The sequence below is a fragment of the Mus caroli genome, unplaced genomic scaffold (genome assembly GCF_978045245.1).
Source record: "Mus caroli unplaced genomic scaffold, Mus_caroli_1 scaffold_7, whole genome shotgun sequence".
Taxonomy (NCBI): Eukaryota; Metazoa; Chordata; class Mammalia; order Rodentia; family Muridae; genus Mus; species Mus caroli.
Genome location: NW_028227262.1, coordinates 92,916,839 through 92,938,644, shown reverse-complemented (window position 1 = coordinate 92,938,644; position 21,806 = coordinate 92,916,839). Strand labels below are relative to the sequence as shown.

Here is a 21,806-nt window from a genome sequence, read left to right as displayed (position 1 = left end):
GTGTGGGTAACCACTGCTATGGTTGACAGTTGCAATAGTAATGCAGAAGTGAGCGTTCCACAGCTCTAAATCTTACCAGCTCTTACATTCTTTTTGTTCCTTCTTCCATGATGTTCCCTGAGCCTCAATACTATGGGGAGTGGGGAGGGCATAGGTTAATATAGATGATTCGTCCAGAGCTGAACACTCATGGTGACTTACACTTGGCATTTTGACCACTTATGTGTCTCTGCATCAGCTCTTAACCAAGCAAGACAAATCTGTGGAAATAAACATAAGAAAATAATTTGACAACACGACCATTTAGCCAAGCAACACTAGTAAGTTTTTCCTCTTAGGCCCTATGACTCCTCTCATCATGGATTTTTTTTTTTTACCAGATTTACAGTTTGAGGCATAAAACACGTCCTGTGGAGCAGGCCCCAGATCCAATAAAAAAAAAAAGAGATGGCTTACCCAATCATCATGCCTCTATTGCTCCAATGGGCACATCTTGCCCAGCAAGTCAGTATGAAATCATGTAGGGTCCACATTTGAAAAGACCACTGATGTTTTTTCTCTTCCACCAACCTACATTTCACCTTCTGCCACTATGTCAGCTAACTATCAGGGAGAGAGTTTTCAGATCAGTACAAATCAAATTCTATTTGTCCTACATTCACAGTGAGTGTCTTCATCAATAGGGACTTACCATCTAGTTGTAATGGCCAACCAATAGCAATAGTAATAGCTCACAGGTTGTTTTGTTTTGTTTTGTTTTGTTTTGTTTTGTTTTGTAACTCTAGGGCATCTGTCCAATAAGACATCTAGAAAGGTACCTTGTGCCCAACACTGAAATGTCCAGTTAAGAACTAATGTCATCTTGAAGCAGCGTTTTCCACCCAGAAAGGCACTTCTGTTCAAACTCCTCTTCTTTATAACACACTTTTGAATTAGTGCATTGTATGTTGTAAATGTAATGTATATTACATTTTGAACTGAAAGAGTGGATGCACTAGGCATCTTCATATCCCTTTGGCTAGCTCATGCCCTACCCTCTTCTCTCCCCATTCTCCCTCTCTCCACTAAAACCTTTAACCCTGAAAATTACCCCACTTGCCTTTCATGTTGTCTATGTTCAGCTGACAAGTTCTAATGCTGGTTGAATTTGATTTTCACAAGATAAACCAGGTCTTAAATATGTGACACAAATTAAGTATCATAAAATAAATCTCTAATAATAAATAATAAATATTTATTATTTTCATTGATAGTTAACAACAAATATTCTATTACTAGTCTTAAATGTTCTATAAAAATTGAATGTTATACTTGGGTGTTTACTTGATTGGCTTTTTCCATATAACCTGCTCTATGTTATAATAATACTTATTTTCATAGATTCAAAGGGTTTTTGTAATAAGCCCATTGCTATATTATTATCATTTTTGTTAACATCTGTATGCCGGGGGGGGGGGGGGGGGGGGAGAGGGATTGTTTCTGTCAAACACTTCATGTGTTCTCCATGCTCTTTGGAGTTTTCCAGTTATTAAAATATCTATTCACTCAGAGAGGTGGCACCGTATATTGGTGTGATTTCCATCACTTAAATTCTTGTTTTCCATATGCAAATTTGATTTGGGATCATTTCTATAAGTTATGTCTTTTTTTCATTAGTTGTTTTTATTACATAATCCTTCATTTGCTTTTAATCTTATCCATTATAAACTATCATAAGCAGTATAGTTTTCATCATCTTTAGTTTGATTCGGGTCTTTAAACAGACACACACACACACACAGCATCAATGTCTGCACTTAACACATTTCATCATATTCCTTGGCCATATGGCATATAGTCATAAGTGTTTTAATGTCCTTGTCTGATCATTCTAACATCGGGATCAATTCTTTATTTGTTTTCATTTGCTGGTGTTTTGCCGTCCCGTTTGGGTCACATTTACCTGCTTCTTTTATAGTTAATTATATTCCTTCATTGGCAATTTCTTTCCTGTATATAATGTATTTTGATTACTCTTCCCCACCTGCTCTTATCTCCCTCCCACCCTCTTTCCTACAAATATCTTTCCCACATTCTTGCTTTTTTGTTGTTGTCTTGTGTTGTGCGACCCAGAGTTTCATAAGGGCAGTCTATGTGACCATAGGTTTGGAACTATGAATTGAAGAGGGTGGACACACATTTGACATACCTGGTATCTTGTAGTAGATGCTAAGTGGTATGGATTTAATTTTGCATGTGGTAAGTATTGGTGGATTCCTAAAAAGCTATTATTGAATTTACTTCTGAGGCATAGTTGAGCTACCAGGAAATACTCTGATGAATTGGAGTATTATTATTATTATTATTATTATTATTATTATTATTATCTTTAAGCTTTTCCAGTCCTTATCCTTCTCCCATTTTGTCCTCCCATTTGTTCCTCATCCCATTCCTCCTCCCCCATCTCCAAGAGGATATCCTCACCCCACACGCAGCCCCATGTGCCCCCACACTCTGCCAGGCCTATTCTCTGGAGCCTCAAGTCTCTCAAGGGTTAGGTGTGTCTTCTGTCATTGAGACCAGACCAGGCAGTCCTCTGCTGGATGTGTCAGGGGCCTTATATCAGCTGCTGTAATTTGCCTGTCTGGTGGCTCAGTGTCTGAGAGATCTCAGGGGTCCAGGTTTGTTGAGGTCACTGGTCTTCCTATGGGGTCACCCTCCTCCTCAACTTCTTCCAGCCTTTCCTTAATTCAACCACAGTGATCTCTGACTTCAGAGCATTGGTTGGGTGTAACTATCTGCTTCTGTCTCAGTCAGCTCCTTGTTGGTCCTTTCAGAGGGCAGCCATGGAAGGCCTCTGGCTTTAAGTACATCATAGCATCAGTAAGAGAGGCCCTGGAGCCTCTCCTTGAGATGATGGGTCCCTATTTGGACTGGTCACTGGACCTTCTTTTCCTCAGTCTCTTCTCCATTTTTGTTCCTGTAGTTCTTTTAAATAGGAACAATTCTGGGTCAGAGGTTTTGACTGTGGGATGGCAAACCTACCCTTCAGCTTGTACCCTGACTTTCTACTGGAGGTGGATTCTACAAGTTCCTTCTCCCCACTGTTGAGCATTTCATCTAAGGTCCCTCCCTTTGAGTTTTGAAAGTCTCTCACCTCCCAGGTCTCTGGTACATTCTAGAGGGTCCACCTACTCCCCATCTTCCATGGTTGTATATTTCCATTCATTCTGCTGGCCCTTGGGGTTTTACTCATCGTTCCCCACCACCACCAATACCTGATCATGTTCCCCTTTTTCCTCTGCCTCTCCCCTCCCCTCCCCCACCCAGTTCCCTCCCTCCACCTGCTCCCTGTGATTATTTTATTCTCCCTCTAAAGTCGGATTGAAACATCCTTACTTGGGCCCTTTGGTTTCTTAATCTACTTGAGTTCTGAGTATTTTGTACTTTTTGGCTAATACATCCACTTATTACTGAGTATTATACAATGCATGTCCTTTTGAGTCTGAGATACCTCACTCAGGATAATATTTTCTAATTCCATCCATTTGCCTGCAAAACTCATGATGTCTTCATTCTTAACAGCTGAATAGTATTCAACTGTGTAATGAACCACACATCTGCTCATGGATTGGTAGGATTAACATAGTAAAAATGGCCATCCTACCAAAAGCAATCAACAGATTCAATGCAATCCCCATCAAAATGCCAACACAATTCCTCAAAGACATGAAAATAGCAATTCTCAATTTCATATGGAAAGACAAAAAACCCAGGATAGCAAAAACAATTCTTAACAATAAAAGAACTTCTGGGGGAATCACCATCCCTGACCTCAAGCTACCGAGCAATAATGATAATAAAAAAAAGAAGGAGGAGGAGGAGGAGGAAGAGGAGGAGGAAGAGGCGGCACGGTATTGGTACAGAGACAGACACGTTGATGAATGGAATAGAATTGAAGACCCAGAAATAAAACCACACACTTTTGGACAATTGACCTTTGACAAAATCAAAAATATACAATGGAAAAAAATAAAGCATCTTCAATTAAGGGTACTGGCCTAACTGGCAGTTGATATGTAGAAAAATGAAAATAGATCGATATTTGTCACTTTGCACAAAGCTCAAGTCTGAGTGGATCAAGGACTTCAACATAAAATCAGATACACTGAATCTAATAGTGGACTCTTACTTTTAAGAGAATATGAAGAACCAGAACAATGTCCTCAGGCTACTTACTCCTCACTTCCGAGTCAATACCTTCAATGTGCTATATGAATTATGGAGTTTCTTGGCCCTGGGTGAATTTTGAGTCCTATTTTCTTCAATTATTTCAGATGTTTCCTCCCCTATGCTAGAGCATAGCTTAAGAGGGAACCAAGAACTCATTCTCCATGGGACTTTCCTTTTTTCTCACACTGTCCTGAAAACCCTAGATGGCTCAGTTTTGCTGGAGTCTTACCTCTACTTCCTTCATTAAATGTGTCTTCCAAGACTCTCCATGAGTTTCTGTCCTTATACTGAGTCTTGTAAACTAGCATCAGAAATCTGGGTAATCATGGTGCTCACATCACTGAGCCTGCTTCTCCACAATTGCTCTCTTGGATTGCACCCTGTCTTCAAACAAAACAAAAACCATTGTTCATGTGTTTTGTACAGTATTTAATTGTTTCAGAAGGTAGAGAAATTCTGGTACCTATTACTTCAGCTTGCCAAGAGCAGAAGTCCTTTTAAGATTGCTCTTGGGTGAAGATTTCCATATTTCATCCTTAAAAACACACCAAGAAGTGACATTTATATCAGAGAACCATTCCTTCAAAATTTTCCACTGAGTTCCTCAATCCCACCAGGTTCAGGTGCCAAATGCCTTTCTTTGTTGGTTTCTAGCTTTTAAATGTCTTGAGTCTGAATTGAAGAATATGAGGTTTGAACTTCCTAATTGTAGGAAGATCAATGTCTTTCTTCCTCAGGGCAAATGAGCTGATGTGGGCTGCTGGACCACCTCTGAGACCATTTCAACTCAGACACATAAAATTAAGACTGACTGAAGACAGCCCTACATGGAGAAAGCATTGGTGTTAATAGAGGCATTCTCAAGGCTAGGTCTGGAAAACATAAGCAGTGCCTATGATCTTTGAACTTTTCTTCAATAGTTAGATGTGTTAGCAATGGAAAATTACATATTTCTCACTTAGGCACCAGATATCTAAGAGTGTCATAGATATATAGATAGAAGATATATATATATATATATATATATATATATATATATATATATATGTATATGTATATGTATGGAGACAGACACAGAGAGAGAGAGACAGAGAGAGAGAGACAGAGAGAGAGAGATTCAACACCAACTTCCAGATGTATTCTTTGTCTTTTTTCCCAGAGAAGACAATGTCTTCTAGTATAAGCAAGTGTTACTAGAGAAAAATCCAATACTTTGGACTGGAGTGAAACACATCTAACAGATTATTGGCCTAGCAAGCATGAAGTACTGGATCTAATCCACAATACTGCACAGTGGATAGTATAAACTTATAGTCTAAGCATTCAGGATGCAGAGACAGGAGGTAAAGATGTTTAAGATCATCCTTGGCTTAGCTACATGGTGAATTTGAGGCCAGCATGGAATATATGAGACTCCCCCTCAAAATAAAATGCCATAGTTTAATCTTTAGTGCAATGACTTGCTATCAAGTACCTATTCTTTCAACTAGACACAACACAACACAATACAACACAACATGTGCACATAATGTCTGCAAACCCTCGCCTGTCTGCATAGCATTGTTCTCTGTCTACCCTGCCCAGTGTTTTGTGGGAACAAAAGTCACAGTCTGGACATGGGCATGACCTTGTGGTCTTAAATTTAGAGCCAGGGAAAGCTAGGAGAGAGTTTGTAGCTAAAACTTAGTCAAAGGAAAGATAATATATATGTGTAAACATATTACATAGGAAGGTATTGTTGTATTAATGTGATACTTAGGGACATCTGTACTTTTGTCATTAGTTAAAATTCAGCTCACAATCAATCATATTATAATTTAAGAAGTGATTTCTTCCAATGGTCCATGTTTTTACAGGTTCAGGAAGATGCAGATGCAGTTTTACATGAGCTTTCTGACACTTGAAGTAAGATGTCCTTGGACGTTTCCCATTGGGTCATTCATGGTCAGACTATGCATGATCTCTAATGTGCTAGGCATAGAGAAGGTTTACTCTCAGTCTTCTGGGCAGGAAAATTTCACTTCCCTAATCTCCAGGTCTCTTTCTTCATACAGGCACTCGAGTGGACAGAACAAACAGCTGTCAGTCTGATAGCAGTGGATTTTTAGAAGAGCTTCCAGAGCTCCAGCCCCTCCAGGTAGGTACAAGGAGGATGGAATGGGGCCCTGACTGGATACTTAACACTCTAAGTCCTATCAACCACTCCACCCCAATTATAAACTCAGTCCTGAAGAACTTGTAATGACAAATCTAAAGTGCACATCACTAATGGAAAGTTTTAAAGCCCACACGCTATGGATAGATAGATAGATAGATAGATAGATAGATAGATAGATAGATAGATAGATAGATATAGAGATAGATATAGAGATAGATATAGATAGATATAGATGTATAGGTGTATAGATATATAGATGATATAGATGTTATAGATGATATAGATGATATAGATGATATAGATATAGATATAGATATAGATATAGATATAGATATAGATATAGATATAGATATAGATATAGATATAGACTCTCTTTGGTTTGATTTTTCTAAACAATGAGCTGAAGTTCATAGGGAAGAGGTGCTAGGTGACATAGTAATCTGATAAAATTTCATGTTTATTGCCTGTGCTCAAGACTTCTGTGCCACTGGTCTGCCCTAACTTCCTGATTCATTTTCCATGTTGGTTTCTCCTGCAGGTATCTTCCATGACAGGCAGCCAGAGTCCTACTGTCTGTAGAGGTTGCAAACCAAGGGATCAGAGTCATAGTTCAGCATCACGGCAAGACTCTCTGCAAGAGTCATATGGCTCTAAATCCAAGAGCATGACAAGCTCATCTTTGTTGAGCCAAGATTGGAGTACCTTGGAAGAAAATGCTTCAGCTTCTGTGGTGGAGGAGGAGCTTCAACTCAAGGCCATGGAAGAGCCACCAGAAATAGTCAACCCAGATATGACCCTCATCAAGACCATCATGGTGGGAGAACACCCAGAGAGTGTTGCTGGACCTGTGGACACTTCTACTTCTACATGTAATAACACAATGGGGGTCTTGGTGACTCATGTCACAGAAAAGGAAGATAGGTCTGTAGGCCACAAGCGTACTGGAAAAATGCTGATACAAAGGCACCACTTTGAGTCACCAAGGTCATCCAGGATTGATCAGCCTCCAGACAATTTCTATCATGTGGACTCTGAGATCACCAAAACAGAGGACAACAGCAAAGTCTGCCCTGATACCAAGCAAAGCTCACTGGTGCAGGAGAGGCCAGCACAGCACTCTCACCAGCACAGAGGAACCATGCCCTATAAAGGTGACCTTGTTCAAACCTCTGAAAAATCAATTCCCCACCTTGATAAGCCACCTGGACATGTTCCCACTGACTCAAATGCTGCCAGCTCTTGGTCTGTGACAACCCAGATGTCCTCCAATCTGGTGTCAGCTGCTCAGAGGGTTGCAGACCTAGGGACCTATAATAAAGGAACAGCTTTTGAATGCACTCCATGTGACCCTCTTAATACCACAGACCTAAAACTGCAGACAGAAACAAGGCAGGTCAAGGATGTTGCTGTTCAGACTTATGCACATGAATGCAAGCTCAGGCCTTCACATAATGACTTCATTCATGGGCCTCGGCCCCTCGCCAAATCCATCTCTTTGGATACAGGTTTTCCTAGTACCTCCCCAACAGGCTTCTGCCACACCACACGTGCCCACTGTTGTGTCTGCTGTCATCACTGCCCCAACTGCCAATGGAGGAGGCAAAGCCCTGGCCCAGAACCCTCTATTTGCAGGCATTCCCTGTATTCACAAGCAGAGGATCCTAAAGTGCAGTTCATGAAGACATTGAAAATACTCCAAGACACTACTGTGAGGGACCTATGTTCTGTAAGTGTTTCCTCTACAAACTGGGATAGCAGATGCAGCAACCACACTCTGATGCTACAAAGATAGTGTTTTTCTTCCTTTATAGCAGAGAAAACTCAGAGCATATCTCTTTTTTTAAGTGTTAGTCATGTTTGTTGAGTGTTTTATAGTTTATGAGATAAATTCATACATTCAAGGTTATAATATTAATTAACCTGTATCATCTCCAAGTAAGTATAGGTGAGAATTCTGACTTTTAAATCCAGTAGGCTATATAATCTTGACTGAGCTATTTAGAGTCTCTAGGGCAGTCATGAAAAACAGTGGGATGGGGACTATGGATGTAGCTCAGTGGCTAAGTACTTGCATACGGCCCTGGGTTTAATGCATTTACATATATGTACATATATACCCATTCCATTATCACAAAATTGTGTAGGGATGAAATAAACCACTCAACATATTTAGAGACTCAATGCAATACTTAACATGGAGAAAGCTCAAGTTAATATTAATTGATAGGGTATTACACTAGTCATCAATTTTTGTCACTTTTATTATTGATGTATTACTTGAACCTCTGGTGTTATATAAAGAGACTTCTGATCAACCTTTGGCAACTGGTTTGAAAGTGAGTACTAGGGTAATGGATCACTGAGTAATGTCAGCCTAATCCCTGATTAATCAATTTGTCTACAATGAATCCTTCTAATGTTCCTTTTAAGTCTTTCTTAAGTCTAGGTCTTACAGGCTAACTATCAAGTAAAGCTTTAAGAGTATAACATCTGAAATTTCACATTCAAAAAGTAAAGGGCGTTGATGATACAGGATTATAGTTGTTTATGGACAGTACAGAGGAACTGGCTTACTAAGTGTCATGGTCCAGTGCCCTTGTGTACCCTTCAACCCTTTAATTCCACACAAAAAAAAAATGTACTGACTGTCTATTGTAAACAATTTATACTGTGTCGTCTAATATTCACTTTCTTAGATGCCATAAATATTCATTGGGTTTCTAGTGTGTGGCAATTCCTCTCTCCTTTGTAAAAGAAGAAACTGGTCTGAGAGAGTTTAGGTAATCTTTCAGCACTTTACAACCACTAAGTGGTGAGTCTCAACTCAAATTCTTAGGCAAAGATGTGTCCAATTTTAAAACATCTAAACCTGTATAAGAGCGATTGCGTGAAAGATAAAGGAAATCATCATGTGAAGTTTTGACATATAGAACGCTACATAAACCTAACAAAAACTTAGAAATTAATTTTCAGATGGCAAGATGTCAGAAATTTAGAATATTTAAGAATGAGCCAAAATAAAGGCTGTATTACTCATAGAAAGATTCATCTAGGCTTTGTAATTAACTCTGGGTATCTTATTCAGTGGAAGAAAAGGGCAAAGGTTGATGTGTATCTAGGATCCTGGGGTTAAAATAACCAAATCCTGGAGAATGGGCCTGGTGATACAGCTCAGAGGTGGAATGCCTAGGTACCTCAAATTTCAATATCAAAATAAATAAAATAAAATCTAGGAGAACAGAAAAATCACCACCACACTCATTAACTGCGAGGTTATAAGTACTCTAAGGAACTGTTCTCCTGTGAACCATTCCCCACGCTGGCTCATATCAGGTGACATTGCCAGTCTTTAGAGACACTTTACTTGTTACAACTGGAAGGCCAGTGGGTGTTACTGGCAACAAATGGATACAGAGCAGAGAAGCTATTGAGCATGCTACTGTACACGCAAAGGGCAGCCTTACCACAGATCACTCTTTGGTCTAATATGTCAGTGTTGTCCATACTGAAAACCACAGCCCTAGAAAAATAAAAATAAGCACTTACTTGACTATGTGGTTTCTATGCTAATATGTCAGACATGAAAGTGAGCTAAAGAAGGTGCTATTTGAGATCCTAGACAGACAGTTAGATCATATAAATAAGTACTCCCATTTCTGTAATGAGAGCCTGGTTCAGTTATAGTGGCCCATTTCTGTAATGCCCTAACTCAGAAGATTAAGGCCGGAAGATCATCACCAGGTCAAGGTTAGTCTGGTCAACATAGCAAATGCTAAAGGCTACATAGTGAAGCCTCATCTCAAGGATCAATTTTACAAAAAACTATAAATAAAATGATATTTAGTCTTATGTTTTATTTAAGATAACAAGAATACAATCTAAATTATGTTAACATTTTCAGGAGAGAAAGTCGTTGGAGACATATCCAATGTCATTTGGTAATCAGGATGGTGGGATAGGATACTAAATCTGTTTTCTGATCACATCACACCCACCAATTAAAAATAGTGTATATTTTTCTTGGCAGCGTAAGAAAAAGAGTAAACATGTAAAAGTAAACAGAATGTAGAAGACAACTGCATCAAACTGTGTTTGAGAATAACTGTCAATGTGAGGAGACCAGAGAAACTCAGGCATAGGGACCCAAAGTTGGCTCAAAGTTAAGGATGCTGCTTATGATAGTGATAGAGACTGAGTTTGGGTCAGGGGTTTCCCTGAGTATGGATCAGGAAGGGCCTTGGACTTACATGATTCTAGCTGTGTGGAATGATTTGGCGCCTGGAAACAGATGCTCTGCTTCATTTGGCACTACAGCATAGAAAGGTTGTTGTGATCCTTTGTGTAGGATCGCCATCCTCACACTGGTATGGAGGTGTCAGTATCAGTCTATTGAGTGTGAGCTTTCCTATCTCTCTGCTTGCCCCAGGATGTGTTAGCTCTCATCCTCCTAGAGTCTGGAATTATCAGGGGCCGGGGAGATGGCTCTGTAAAGTGCTTGCTATACAAGCATGAGGACCTGAGTTTGTAGCTCCAGTATCCACATAAAAACCAGGATGTGTGCTGGCACAAGCACCTGGAGGTCAGTGCTGGGGTGGTGGTGTGGAAATAGATGGAGCCCCTGGAGCTTAATGGCTAGCCATTCTCGCTGAATAGGTAAGCTACAGGTTTATCTAGAGAGCTTGTCCCCAAAATAAGGGACAAGTAATACTTAATGTCAACCTCTGGCTTACACACACAAACACACACACACACACACACCTACCTGTAGATGAACATGGACACACGTAACCACAACAAGAAAAGAATTTGTAATTATACAGAAAATACAAAGGTAATTGATTTGGCTGATGTGGATATTCCACAGTTTTACTAGATGGCCATGTATTTTTCTTCCTTTAAATTTAAGAGTTCAGAAATACACATTCAATGGGAACAGTAAACTCATGTGGTCACATACACTTACAATGTGTGTTTGTTTTCAGACACACACACACATACACACACGTGCCTGCACACATCTGCACACACATGTAGATAAGCCGAAGAGCAGGGGGTTAGTCAAGAAACTTGAAGAGTGGAAAAGGAAAGGGACCTGTGCTGTGCATGAGCCTGGCTGGGCCTGTAAAACCTGGAAAAGGATTCTGCAGGCAATGTGGCTTTAAGTTAAACCCAATGGGATAGGAAATCTATTTAGGACAAAAGTAAACAGAAACTAGGTCATGGGCAAAATGAAGATTGTAGACAGATATGGATGTTAACATATGGGTGGCAACAGGCACTCAGAGCAGATGTTGAAAGTCAGAGCAATTTTATGTAAAAATCTTGACTTGAGAAAACTTTCCCTGCCCACTATTGTCTTCTCCCCCATGGTGTGTGACACTACAGAGAAACCCACAGCTCGTTCTGTGATATTCCGGTTTACCTAGAAGACTGGTTTGTTGATATGATTAGATTCCTATGTGTACTTTATAACAATAATTTCTTAGTGGAGAACTGATTTGTTCATATAATTAACTTTGTACATATGAAATTTTGGGAATAGTTTAATTAAGATATGTTAAGTCAAAGCCAAACATATTTCCATACTTAAAATAAGATTCCCGAGTATTAAAAATCTGTATGTATAGGCTTAGGTTTAAAAATAGAAATTTTGCAGTATTTAAAAATGTGAGTCAATCAGAAAGTGAAAGCTCATGTTGTTGGTTTGCTTTTATACTGCTATTCTTTTTTTTTAATTTTTAATATTTTTATTACATATTTTCCTCAGTTACATTTCCAATGCTATCCCAAAAGTCCCCCATAGCGCCCCCCACTTCCCTACCCACCCATTCCCATTCTTTTGGCCCTGGCATTCCCCTATATTGGGGCATATAAAGTTTGCAAGTCCAATGGGCCTCTCTTTCCAGTGATGGCCGACTAGGCCATCTTTCGATACATATGTAGCTAGAGACAAGAGCTCCGGGGTTCTGGTTAGTACATCATGTTGTTCCAACAATAGGGTTTGTTGAAGTTTAGATTAATGGGTTTCACCAGTAGAACAGACCCTGTGGGTTTGACCCAGACATTACTTAGGACAAAAAGACAGAGATGTCACCACACACACACACACACACACACACACACACACACACACACACACACCCCTGTTATTATCCTTGCCAGGGTTTGCTTTATTCTGAAATTAATTAATTAATTAACTAATTAATTAATTATTTAATTTTTTCTAGTACTTAGACTAAATTGTGTATTTCTAAATAACCAGGAGGTGGCAGCACTTCAGAATTTTCTACAGCACTGCAGTCTTAAGTCACAAGCTGGCCATCAGCAGTCTCCAAATCCAAGCTCCCTCCACACTCCTGCCATGCAGTCTCAGAGGGTTACCCACACACATCGAGCTGAGCCTTGAAACACAGCGTTAATGATGCTCAGCCTGCTTGAGTATTGTGCTGCATGGCCTGGCCTTGCTGCTCCTTGGTCTTTGGAAGTAGTTACCCGAATTGCCTTGAAGCCCTGACCAGCTTCCTTCTGAGGGACAGGTGCCTCTTCATGCTGTCTGATCTTGCTTCATTCCATGCAGCGACTTCGTTAGATATTGGGAAAGAAAAGATCAATTAGGTGGTGTGAATTTGAAATATGAGCAGCGCTTTTGACTACAGACACAGACATCAAAGAGTTTTTGTCTACACACTTTGCACTCCAAGATCGTTTGCATTTTTACGAGTCATAATTCAGTAATATAGTAAGCATTCTTACCAACATCAGTATGTGTCCAAGACTCCCCCCAGCTGGTTCAGGTTCTCTCATGTTAAAACTAAATACATCACTCAGTATGAATTAATTCTAAACAAAATGATGTAGAGTTTTATGTCAAACTATTAGTCTTAGATTAATATTCCCATTATGAAATGGCTAGGTCAAATAATAATCACAAAGTGACCATGATCTTGGCCATGTGATTTTTGAGGATAAAGATGAAAAACATTATTGGATGGTACAGAAAACGAAGCAGAGGGTGATGGAGTTCATGGCCCAGCAGCCAAATAAGTCTCATTTAGATTGCTTCTCGAAAGCTCAGAACATCCTCTATGATTCCATTCTTTGGCTATAAGCTTTGTCAGAGAAGCTTGGGGAATCCAGACTTTTAGCTAGACACATTGCAGCTTGTAAAGCACTAGACTTGTGTTAAGAGGAAAGGAGAGAAGGTGGGCAAGCAGGAGCCAGCAGCTTCTAGTGATCTGGAAGGAGTCTGGTAGGGACAGCTAGAGATCCTCCTGCATTAATATCACTTAAAGTCAGGTCGGTGGTGGCACTGGGCCTCTGGGTCATCATCCCATACAGATTACAAAACAAGGGGAAAGCTGATCAGAGATTGGAAAAGTGCCCCCCAGATAAACTAGGCTCAGTGGTTCAAAGATACACAGAGGACATCAATTAACATGGTGAAAACAGGTTTGATTTAGGAACCAATAGTAAAGGAAAGAACTGGATTTCATTTTGATCTGTGCAGGAGTATTATGGGCATTTTAAGGAGAGGGAGAGAGAGAGAGAGAGAGAGAGAGAGAGAGAGACAGACAGACAGACAGACAGACAGACAGACAGACAGACAGAGGGAGAGCAGAGGTTCAGTGAAGCTTGTTCAGCAGAAAGTGGAAAAAGGACAGATGTGTTTGTAAGCTGGCTGTATTTTAAACTCTTCTAGGTAAAGCAGTAACCAACAAGCTGCCATGATCTTGACCATGGAATTTTGAGGATAAGTAATTAAAAAAAATCTTGGACTTTCCAGAAACAGAGGCAGAGGACGGTGGGTTCTGTGGCCTGGCAGTCCAATGGGTTTCATTTGAATTACTTCTCCAAAGCCCACACAATCCTATCCTCCCACAGAGACTTCTAGTTTGAGCTCAATTCATAGGAATGACTCTCGGGTCCTTAAGAAAGACACTTCTGGTCTGTACAGCATGAGTGTTCGCTGCTGTGAGTCCTGAAGAAGGAAGGCTGGAGTCTGTGTTGCTGTGCCTGCCTCCCCGCGGTGCTTACACACTGCACTGCTTGACACTCAACATCAGCTTCTTCATGCAGCAGATGGAGTCTATTAGAGAGATCCACAGCCAGTCAAAATGCAGAGAGTTAGTGGTACACACACACACACACACACACACAGCCCCAAACAGGACATCCATAGTACAAACCCTACATATAAGAATCAGGAAACATCACGGAAGAGAGGGTAGAAAGATTGTATGAACCAGAGACTGAAATATCAGCTGTGTGGCAATGTGGACATAACAAGGACATTACACCCATAAACTCTCAACAACCTGGCTGCCTGCACAAGACCTACAAAGACCTCAGCTATTTATATGATAGCATTTATGGAGGAAAAAAAATCAAAACAAATGGTCTTACCTCTAGATGAAGAACTAACAGGCAATCAGTGTTTGATGAGAGCAAGAACCATGTTTTTCCAAGTACAAGGCCCCAACATTAGGTGGTTATTCCTAAATACATGCAAATAGGGGCAACAGTAGTGTGTGTGTGTGTGTGTGTGTGTGTGTGTGTGTGTGTGTGTGAGAGAGAGAGAGAGAGGGAGAGAGAGAGAGAGAGAGAGAGAGAGAGAGAGAGAGAGAGAGAGAGAGAGATTTCTGGCAGCATTGAGCTTTCTTAGGCAATCACTTTAATTAGATGTTAGTCATCCTAGGGCCATGGCCAAGTGTCTGGTCAACTCACTACAGGTCAGAGTTATTCTCTGTGGATAATTTCAAAGCTCTTAGGTTGCAATAATATATTGAATCAAGAACACCAATAGATAGCAAGCATTGAAGACTAGTATGGGGAGTGGGGCCAAGAAGAGCTCAAGTCTTAATTCTAGCTCCTAGAGAGCATGGATGCCTAACATTTCTCTCAGTTGGTGTTGTTTGATGAGGAAAATGGATTCTGTAGATTTCTGTCCTCAAGAACTGTGGTTAAGAATGGATAAAACTAGGGAAAAAATCCTAAGCAAAATTTTGAGCAAATATATATATATAAGTAAATGTATTCAATGTTGTTGATGCTAAGAGTAATGGGGTACTGGGTACCAACACTGAACAAGATTAAAGGAGACTTCATTCTTCTAAGTGTAAGTCTGCTCTATGGTGATTTTTCCTGTTCTCTCTTCACCTCCTTGCATCTCTGTATCATCTAGGACTAGCTTGGGCTTCCATGAATATAATTAATTCTCACCCAAGTGCCACTCAGCAACCGCTCCCTTTTCGTATTGGTCAAATACAATCTCTAATTTCTTCCCAAGCCATGCCCTGGTTCTCCTTGGTCTCTTCTAAATGTTAGCTCTTGGGCTTCTTTGCAAAGGGTGCATTCCAAATGGGAAGAAAGGCAGACTCCTCCAGCCATGTTAGCAGAAAGTTCACCCTTCTCAGGTTGTTCTTTTTTGTTGTCAGTGCACAGTCTATGAGATGGAAACCATGAAGATGGTGTGCCAGAGTTTCCGGGAGCACTTAGAGGAAATCGAGCAGCACTTCATGGGACAGCAGGCACTCTATCCCAGGGACATGTCAGAAGAGGAAAGGTAATTATCTAAGGCAAGCATAAAAGTAAGTACCAGACCACACACCCGGAGCAAGGGGAGGTAATCAGGGCAGGCAGGCCAGATGAGCATGATGGAGCAGGGCTAATGAGCAATCGGCTGGCTCCTTGCTTTCATGGCCTTAGTTGTGCTTTCTCAGTGGGAGACCGTGAGAGCCGGCATGGGATGGGTACCCTCATTATTGAAGATTGGGGCTATTTGAGAAGGTCAGAAGAGGGGCAATCAGATGAGAAGACAGGGAAGGACAGCAGGATTTCTTTAATTGATGGGAATGGGACTTGTGCAGAGAGGTATCAGAGTTTAGCAATGTGCATTATTGTCACAGGGGTGGAAAATATCACCAAAATGAATTCATTCACCTATTGCCTATGGCTGTTGGGATAGGTTTTTAAAGTAAAGTTCTTATTGGGGAGTATTGTGTGTTCTTATTTGGGAGACGGCATGTTTTAGAGTTTCATGGTGGTTATCCTTACCCAACTTGGTAACTTTCTTACAAATAATTTATATCATCTTGAGATAGGTAAATGTGGTACATAAGTTATACCACAGTAGGATTTCTCTTTAACTGGTGATGATTTTGAAGTTTTCTTTTCTATTGTCTTCGAGCAGGGAAGAGGCTGAGTACCTGAAGACTTTACGAGAAGCCCTGAGGCAGCAAGTGGCAGAGCTGGCCTTTCAGTTAGGAGACAGAGCCAGGCAAATCAAAGAAGGGATCCTACTGGTAAGGGGTGTGGCAGAGAATGGACACAGAGTGGATGCATAGTGTGACTGTCCCCAGCCTACTACTCACAGGAGAGCTGCTCAAATAAGAAGCCAATGGTGGGACAGTTTCAGACTATAATCTTACATATTACGTGGTCACATCTGGAGATTGACCTTGACCTGTCAAGTGCTGGTTGGCTCAGGCTTGCAGCTACTCTAAGGTTTCTCCTGCCATTCAAAGGAGGAAGAAGTAGTATTAACCCTATCCATGTAAAAACAAGAATCCCAATATACTGAATCTGGCCTACTTAGCCAACATAAGCTAGCTCACCACTCCACTTGGCTACTGGTTTGGAAAGCCCATTGCAGAACATTTGTGCCTCATAAATACCTTTCTGGCAGGTCTATTTAGTGCAAATGTGACAGGTCTCTGTCACTAGCAGTGGACACAGAGGAACAGTTCTGCTCTGTGTTTTCCACATGCCTATAGTAACCTGAAGCATCCCTCTTTCCCACTAGGGCCTCCATTCAAGTAAAAGCAGAACTCATGACTTCATCAAAGAGAACAATTCCAAGACAGGCAGCATGAATCACAATTTGAGCCTATTACAGATATTTTTAGCACAGATTTTAACTACAGGAGTTAATTGGGGGACATGTGGGGAAAGAGTAAGACATGCTCACATGTGGAGAGTCCCATTTAGGTTTGTTTTAGTAGGCACATATAGGATTTATGTGTTTCTCAAGTTACACTGCTAAAAGTTGTGAATAGCCAACTCCCCCTCTTTAGCATTGCTCAAAGAGAGCAGCTCACAACAAAGTTAAAGTTTACAGAAGGGGCCAGAGAAGTAACTCAGGAGTTAGCACTTGTCTTGCAGAAGTTTAGTGCACAGCATCTGGGACTAGTAGCTCACAACCACCTGTAACTCCACCTCTAAGGGATTCAATACCCTTTGCTTGACCTTTAAACAACTACAAACAGATATGTACATAATTAAAACATATACAAAGAAGTTGTAAAAAATCATGAATTTTCTTCTCTGAGCAAACTTGTAAGATCAATTCCTGGGGGATATTGTTTAGGGTTAAGAGTGAGAGGTGAAGAGAACTCATGTTCCCTAAGGAAGCAGTTTATTTATTGCCTTTGGTAAAATGCTTTGTCAAATATATTATTTTGGTGAGCTATTTGGACTTTCTCGGTGATATCTGGTTTCCTGCCTTTCTCTATGGAAAGCAGCTCAGATTCCTGGACCCACACATTTCTCCCCATGAGTCCTAGTTATCTTCTATTGCTATGATAAAACACCTTGGCTGAAAGCAACTTGGAGACCAAAGGGTTCATTCGCCTTGCAAATTACAGTTGACTATCAGGGAAAACCAAAGCAGTATCTCATGTCAGGTATCCAGAAGCAGGAAGTAAAGCAGAGGCTATGGGGGAATCTCTGCATACTGCCTTTTTCTCTTCTCCAATACTTGCTCAGCCTGATTGCTTACAACTCAGGACCACATACCCAGGGGTGGCACCACCCACAGTGGCCTGGACCCTCCCACATTTCTTTTTAGGCAATTTGTTAGAGGCATTTTCTTAACTGGGGATGTTCTTCCCAGATAACTCTAGTTTGTGTCAAGCTGATAAAGAACTAACCAGTGTGGCATGTCACCATGGCCCCTATCTTCCTGTCCTGCTCTCTACACACTCCATTTTGTCTTTTCTTTCAGCAGCTAGACCTTCTGTGTGAGGAGCTACCTGAACACTGTGCCAATCTGCCACAATGCAACTGGACAGAAGGAAAGCATGGCCAGAGATCATGTGTTGAAACCCACGCTGTGGCCCATGATCCCACCATTCCTGCCAGTAGTGGCCAGTGGACTCCCTGCTCTGGAATGACTCAGCCAGTTGCTCTTAGTCCCTCTCACCTTGAGACCAGAGAAGGGATATCTGTACAGTCACCAGCTAGGGCAGAATCAGGTCTGGGTCCTTCACTCAGTCATGTTGGAGAGAAATCTCTGTTAGACCAAAGTGGGTTTGATGATCTTTGTACAAAATGGAATGTCCAAGAGCAGCTTTAACAAGGGAATCCAAATCCTATGTAGCCTAAAAGCTCTGAATATTTTAATATTCATTGATTGCATGCGCCCACTATGTAACTGGCTGAGGTATGTTATAGTCACTGAGTAGCATATGATCTCTATCCTGATAGAGCATGTGTCCTAGTAGAGGATGCGAAATGTTTAAACATGCATATGTATCTACAATGAAAAATCAATAAAAAGACAATGTGACCTTATTTTATGAAAAATAATTATCTGAGTCTGATCAGGTATCTGGAAGGCATGTTTGGAGATGTTGGAGGCATCTGTGAGCAAGACAGAATGTCTTTCCATCACGAGTTAGATAACGTGAGGGGAACAAGACAACGAATACATGCTATTTCCATAAGGCAGTTTGTGGGAGAGTCACTTTCTAAACTGGGAAGAAAGGGTCTCAACAAAGGGACCTATGAGAAAGGACTTGAAAGTAAGACAATGGAAGCCCTACAGAACTCAGGTGCAAGAGCCTGGAAATCAGAAGAATGGAAGGTTCACAAGGCTGGAGCATAGAAACACGCCTTTTGCCAACTGCAGTGAGTGATAAGTCAGAAGGGGTCCGAGTAAGGAACCTGAGTCCCTTCAGACCATGGTCATGTGTCTAAGAGCATATATTCTTTCAAGTGCAACAGAAAGCCTCTGTAAGTGTTAAATGTGGTGTTCAGTGGTCCTATCTGCCTTTACTAATCACAGAAAGATACCACCATGGAGCCCACAAAGAGACAAGGCTACTGGTTATAAGTCTATTGCTTGCTGTAGCCCTCAAGTCAAAGGCAACAGTTGTCCAGTTGTTTCCATTCAGCTGTGGGAACAGCATAACTCCTACTGCAGGGGGGATGCATGAAGGTGGATAGGATGGCCAAAGGATGAGTCTCTGGAATGAGAGACCGATGAAAAATGAAAGAATCAGAAACAACATCCCGGGAAGTGTTTGAAGGAAGTTTCTTGTTTGTATGAGAGAATGGGTAAGCAGAGAACACTTCCCAGCTAGGAACCTAAGACAGCATTCTTTTGGAAACTTTCTACTTCCAAGACCTGTCCCTTAGCCTGTTTCATTCCTTATCTTCCTGCTTTGGTTGCTATGACTCACTGAGACTCTGCCCCCTGGATCCACTGGATCCACTACTGTACTTCCTCAGAATGTGGATCTCCATTCACAAACTTTCCTCAGTATCTGTATGTATAATATGGCCCCATCACCAACCCCTTCCAAAACCCCAGCTTTCCATCCTCTAGCCATTCAATCTCAGATGTACTCATCTGCCTTGTCTCACTGTGTCCTTCATTGACACCTTAGAGTCGGTCATTGTATCACTGCTGGGATCTGTCATGGTATGGCTTTCAGAGTTCCCAATTACCCAGGGACAGACATGCCTTAGCTTTTTGCTCTCTGAGCTGCCTTGGTAGCTGACAAACTGCCAGGCACTGATGGAGTCATGTTTCCTTGAGTCATGGAGAGAACCTTAAAAGTACTATGTCAGAGAACTAAGAGCCATGATTCCAGGACACTCTGCTCCCAGAATGTTTCTACACCCTGGAATTACTACACACTCTCCTTTCTACTGCTGCTCCACTTCCTGGACCACATCTTCGCTCTAGTTCCCACATTAAGATGCAGCTTCCAGCCCTAAACTGGCTCCTAATTGCTTTTGTACATCCCAAATTTCCTCCTTTTCTATCCTTTCAATATTTTACTTGGCTCAGACTTGAGTTACATTTGCCTGCAGCGTGTGAGCATGTGATTCCTGCCTGTTTGTTCACTAACTGCCTACCGTCCTTGCAGCCACCTGCTTTATGGTCTAATGTCCTAGTTTGTTCTTATGTCAATCCGAAACACTTGTCCTCTGAACTACCTTCTATATTCACACATCCCTTCATATCACAGGCTCTGCATGCATGGATTCAACTGACAACAGTTCAGCCATATTCAAGAAACAGTCGCATATCATTATAAACATTATTGTTATTATTCAACTACTGTGTAGCTAATACATTCTTTTGTTACCACTATAGGTAAACTAGGAATGATTTAAAGTATTTAGAGTATGCAGGAGAAGTCTGTGTTTTGTGTAAACACTACATTGTTTAACATAGGGTTACTGGACAGAGTAACTATAGTAATTGGTTACAGTGTTTAATATGGCATCCCTCACAGAGTAAATGCTCAGCACATGTCTACTATTATTGGTGAAAAGGGGGAACCATCAGTAAGTCCCTGATTATTACCTTCATAATCCATCCTGTTGAGAAGGATTCTGTGAACCAAGCAGCTTACCCAGGAAGAATGTTAACAAATACCCAAGAAATGGGGATGTCCAGAGACAGGGAAAGACGGTGATCTCAACGCAGAAGCAGCACTTCTTTAGACTGTGGGAGGAGCTAAGCTTGAACTTAAAGAAAATTTGGTTGTGCATGGTTTCATCCATCAGGCATAGGACTTCAGCTGTGAGGGAGGGGATGAAGACCCACTGCTTAAATGAAGAATGTCACATGGAGTCCCCAAAGAGGTCTACATAGTCAGCAACAGACCCCAACTCTCCAACAAGAAAGATAAAAGGGAGCACAATGTACAAACAAGGTATCCCTTTCTGCTTTTGCTGTCTTAAATGACTGAGAAACTGATTGCCAAGTATCACCCGGAATTCCCAAGTTCTTAGGCCTTTCGTCTCAGACTAATTGTATCCATTGACTTTTCTAATTCATGTGATTTTGTTTTTCTGGAAAACTCTGATAGTAAAGAAGAACACAAAGACCAAGAACCTGACTTATAAAAAGGTATGCCGAGTCCTGGGCTTGCTAATAAGAAGCAACTGGACTCTGGGAATAAATACAAAGTTTGATCCAATTCTGTGATTAATTATTTGTATTTAATAAGCTACACTCTCTAGGTCTCAAGGTCACCGTCTATTACTGAACAGAGACAATTCTTATTCAGGTCTGTAGCTGAGGCCTGGAATGTATCAAGACTCAGTAAGTAAATACAGTGTTATTTGTCACTAGTGGGTTGATGAGAGGAAGAGGAGTAGGTGTCATTGGGTGACCATCTCACCTTTAGCTGAGTACTGT

General features: G+C 41.0%; 1 protein-coding gene across 3 annotated transcripts in view; it reads left to right on the top strand.

Annotated features, from left to right (window-relative positions):
• Itprid1 (ITPR interacting domain containing 1) overlaps positions 1–21,574 on the top strand; it is a 155,755-nt gene extending 134,181 nt beyond the window's left edge. The window contains exons 10-14 of one of the 3 annotated variants that reach the window (XM_085840597.1): positions 6,267–6,349; positions 6,909–8,096; positions 15,805–15,932; positions 16,557–16,671; positions 18,372–21,574. In XM_085840597.1, coding sequence (XP_085696723.1) covers positions 6,267–6,349; positions 6,909–8,096; positions 15,805–15,932; positions 16,557–16,671; positions 18,372–18,722 — 1,865 coding nt within the window. In that variant the 3' untranslated portion in view covers positions 18,723–21,574. Of the gene's footprint in view, positions 1–6,266; positions 6,350–6,908; positions 8,097–15,804; positions 15,958–16,556; positions 16,672–18,371 lie in introns of those variants that run through there. The other 2 variants (XM_021165730.2, XM_085840598.1) reach the window with 2 other exon arrangements.
• Positions 21,575–21,806: the final 232 nt, after the last annotated feature.